At 60.5% G+C, this 4,416-nt stretch overlaps 1 protein-coding gene across 1 annotated transcript in view; it reads right to left on the bottom strand.

The window, feature by feature from the left end:
- LOC104133901 overlaps positions 1–4,416 on the bottom strand; it is an 11,447-nt gene that overhangs the window by 4,059 nt on the left and 2,972 nt on the right. Inside the window, 3 exon segments of the mRNA XM_035902739.1 lie at positions 2,999–3,098; positions 3,100–3,230; positions 3,335–3,454. Coding sequence (XP_035758632.1) covers positions 2,999–3,098; positions 3,100–3,230; positions 3,335–3,454 — 351 coding nt within the window.

Genomic DNA, 4,416 nt, shown 5'->3' with positions numbered 1-4,416 from the left:
GTCGGGGCTGGTGCAGAGCTGGGGTGCAGGCAGGGCAGCAGGAGTGGGCACCCCCAGGAGCCGCAGAGGGGAAGCTGGACAAGCCGCAGTTGCCCCATCCACCCACCCAAGAGTACGTATGATGAGCTCAGCTGTGGGTGGGGGATGCAGGTCACATCTAGGAGCATGCCCCAGCTCCTGGCCAGCCCCAGAAAGAGCTGGGGACCTGGCTGAGGGGCTCCTCCATCCTCCCAGCAAGACGGTCTGAGCTTGGCAAGGCTGCAGCCAGAGCTGGGCAAGGAGAGAGGTGGAGGAGCAGAGCAGGGTGTGCAGTCCCGAGCTGGGGGGCTGGTGGGAGTCACGGCCACATGAACATGGCAAAGGGGGCAGGAGCTACGAGGCTTCACTTGTGAGTGAAGTTATAGGCTTGAAAATCAGATTTATTCTTTTGCCATCACTGCAGTGTGGCTGGGTACCAGGCTGTGCCTGTGCACATGCCTGGACCAACCAGCCATGGTGTCCCTGAGGGACCTGGGAGCTCCCCAGCTCCATCTGCTTAGGTGGCACAACAGCTGGACTGAGACAGATGTTGGGCGCTGAGATGTTGGGCACTGAGACGTCCCGTGTTGAGACATTCATAAACAGTCGATAGGAACAGCCCCTGCAGAAATGGTCCCATAGGACAGTCTTCTGCACATGCTTAAGACATGGAAGTGCTGGAAGGACCCCTGAAACGGAGAGTCTTTCTCCATCCAGACAGTGACTGACTGTTTGGGGGATTTGAGCATGCCAAGATCCCAGCAAATTATTTTTTCTTTAACCAATACACTATGTGTGAGCGCCTGTGCGACACAGACATGGCAGCAGCAATGCACTGCACATGATGGCAGCAATATGCTCCTGCCTCCTCCTGCTCCCCGTGTCCCGAAGGCATTTGTGGAGCATGTGGACCATGACCAAGGCCTGCCATGCAGCAGCTATGCCTGGTTTTCCTCCCAGAGGGAGGTCTGCAGCGGGGCTGAAGGGGACGCTGCTGCTCACCTTTGCTGTGCCGATGAGCTCGAGCTGGAAGGAGGCAAAATGGTGCTGGGTTTGTGGCTCAGAGGGGCAGAACAGACATGAACAGCAGCAAAGCACTGTGAGCAGGTCTTGCAGCTGGGTAAAACCCACTCCTGATGAATAGAGTAGAGAGGGAGGAGAACCTCCCTCGACCTGGTCCCTCCAGCACTGTGAGCAGGTCTTGCAGCTGAGTAAAACCCACTCCTGATGAACGCCCGATGCCCATGGGGAAACATCCTCAGCCACAGCCCTCCCCCAGACCCCTGCGGGCACCCCTTCACACCATGTCCTATCCCATGCCACCCCAAAACTGAGATGCTGGATGCGTTACAGCCTTGCTGGGTGCCCGGATATAGGGACTGGTCCTGCAAACAGCTCTGCCAGTCCGTGCCTGCTGCATTTCTCACCAGCACCGTGGCTGCCTGCAAGGGTTTGCAGGCTGCTCAAAGGGTGGCCAGCCTTGCTGCCTTGCTGGAGCACCCCAGGACTGCTGCACAGCCTTCGGGGAGCCCTCCCTGAGGGAAATGTTGACATGAAGGCGATCATAAAATCAAGAGGACGCATGCAGTAAGGCTGCAGGCTTAGCGGGATGCCCCACCATGGAGCTGGCCACGCCTTGGGGTGAGAGCAGAGTCCTGTGGTCCTTCTGCCACCCTCTTTCCTAATTCTCAGGTTCCTCCAATGCAAATACAAGGCTGCACAGTCCAAAGGGCACCGTAGCAGAGGGCTGGCATAAAGGCATTCTGCTCAGAAAGCCTTACAGAAAGGCTGTAAGGGAACTGACAAAGCTGCAGAAATTCCAGGGAGGCTCCGAGAAGGAAACAGCAGCATTGCTCCAGAAGCAGAAGGTGGACCCAAGGGAGAAAAGTGTGAAAACCAAAGCACATGCAAGTCTGCAGTGAGGTGGGCTGAGACACGGAGAAGGTGGAAAACTTGCTAAAGCCTCGGATGCTGTTAGCAAAGCTCTCCCATGGCATCCGTGGCAGGAAAACCCGTGGAGGAGCAGGAGGTGGCAGCCCCACCAGCCCACTCCTGCCCTTTGGCTGCTCAAATCCCAAGCGGGGTGCCAGTGCAGGGCAGGCAGCACCATCCGGGGTTACTCTGGGACCGGGCAGCTTGAGGACCAAGTTTCAGATTCAGAGCTGGAGCTGAGTTTCCTGGAAATCATTCACTTTGGCTGGGAGGTGTGCCTGAGGCAATACTGGCACTGCCCATTGCAGCAAGTCGTAAAGTTTGGCAGGCAGGGGGTTTGGGGCTGGCTTTGCTGGGTGTCCGTGTTCCAGTAAATCACACACCCTACGAAAAGTTCTGGGGCTGGATGTGCTACAGCTACTGGGGCTGTGCTGCCGGTACAGAGCATTCCCTGCCGCTCACCAGGATTATGGACACAGCCGAGACCCTGCAGCTGCCTGCCTGAGGGCTGCCTCGGAGGCGGGGGCGCTCCCAGAGAGCTTTTTGGGGTGCAGAAAGGCCTCCCAGCTTACCCTGCCAACACACCCACCTGGCATCGAGCAGGGGCCAGTGCTAGCCCGCACTTAGTGTCAGAGGGTCACTTTGGGGATACATCATCCCATTTGGGCTGGAAAAGGGGCTTTCTTGCGGCCAGCCTCTTCCCTGAATAACAGGGCGAGAGCTTCGCCTCACACCTACCGCAGTGCTTTAGGCCAGCTTCCCCAGGGCAGAGCCACAGACCACACAAGGTTGGGTTTAAAGGAAAAAAAAAAGAAGTTTGTTTGGATTTTGGGAACATCTTTGCCCAGAGCTGCTACCGACTCTGATGCTGGTACACACTGATGCTGTTGAGGGGTGTCCCATGCCCAGATGAAGAGCGAGGGTTCTCCCTCCTCCTTCCAGCCCATCCCAGTGAAGACACTGCAGCTGGTCCTGCAGGGAAGCACAAGCCCATCGGTGTCTGGCCGGGGGAGAGGCAGGAGTCCCAGCTGGCTGTCCCTTGGCTCACCCGGTGGCTTTCCGATCGCTGGGCAGGAAAACTTCTCCCAGTTGACGGTGGAGCCGAAGGCGCACTGCCCATCCTCACCCAGGTGCTGGGAGCCAGCGAGGCGGGAACGGCTCGGTGGGTTTCTGGGCGCTCGACACAGTGGTGTGGTGCTCGCCGGAGAAGTTGCCCCGGCCGTCGGCTGCGGACACGTGCATCCTGGAGCCCAGCTCGTTCTCCCAGTCAGGTTGCGCTGCTGGGGGACGAGCAGACGTGTCCCCCCGCGCAAGCCCCTACCCCTGCCCCGCGGGCTCAGCCCCCTGCCTGCACCCCCCGATGCCCACGGGTTGCTGGCCTCACCTTGCTCTTCCTTGCGGGGCGTTCCTGCTCGTGGCTCGACCACCACTTGGCGTTGGTCGCCTTTGCCTCCTTTGTGCTGGCCTTTTCCCTGCCGGGCATCTCGGCTGCCCGGCAGAGGAGCTTGGAACAGAAAGAAAACACAGGGGCAAGCTGTGGGCAGTGGCACAGCGAGGCGTCGCCGGAGCCCCGCAAGTGCTCAGGCTCTCGTTTTCCAGAGATTTGTAAAGTCGACGCCACCTCAGCCACGCCAGGAGGGCCGAAAGCAGGGGTAAGCCAAGCAGAGGGGGAGAGGTGAAGAGGAAAAGCTGAAGGCGGGAGCCCCAGGCAGGCAGGAAGAAGGCAGGACCCCGCTCCAGCCCTGCCAGGGGAGCCCCTGCATGTCCCCGCGGTGGGGGTCCCCGCTGGCACGCCCCCCGCACCAGGGAAGGGATCCCCATGCACATCCCTCCCGGGGACACGGACAGCGCTGGAGCATCCCCACCCCTTGGAGCAGCCCCCTTGGCAGGAGCTCCCATCCGTGTCCTCCCTAGAGCAGAGGGTCCCCCTCTGCTGAGGATTCCCCCCACGGGTGGGTCTCCCACGTGTGTCCCTCCCCGGATCCCGGGACCGCCACGCATGCCCCCGTGCAGCCTCCCCCGGGGCCGAGCTTGCCACGCGTGTCTCCCAGCTGGCGCTCCCAATCCCACCCGGCTCCCGGGAGAGGGTGGGGAGGAATCGGGGGCTCGTTGGGCTGCAGTGGCAAAACCCAACTGTTCTGTGCCAGGGTGGCCATGCCGCGGCCTTCCCAGAAAGTCCCAGGCAGCACTGGTGGGAAGGACAGGGACGGGGATGGAGATGAAGATGGAGAGGAGCATGGGGATGGAGAGGAGCATGGGGATGGGGATGGAGATGGGGATGGGATGGGGATGGGATGGGGATGAGGATGGGGATGAGGATGGGGATGAGGATGGGGATGAGGATGGGGATGAGGATGGGGATGAGGATGGAGAGGAGCATGGGGATGGGGATGGGGATGGGGATGGGGATGGGGATGGGGATGAGGATGGAGTGGGGCATGAGGATGGGAGTGGGTATGGGGACAG

The sequence above is a fragment of the Egretta garzetta genome, unplaced genomic scaffold (assembly GCF_000687185.1).
Source record: "Egretta garzetta isolate BGI_Z169 unplaced genomic scaffold, ASM68718v1 scaffold59, whole genome shotgun sequence".
NCBI lineage: Eukaryota > Metazoa > Chordata > Aves > Pelecaniformes > Ardeidae > Egretta > Egretta garzetta.
Note: the sequence above shows the minus strand (reverse complement) of the source record. Positions and strands in the feature narration are given on the sequence as shown.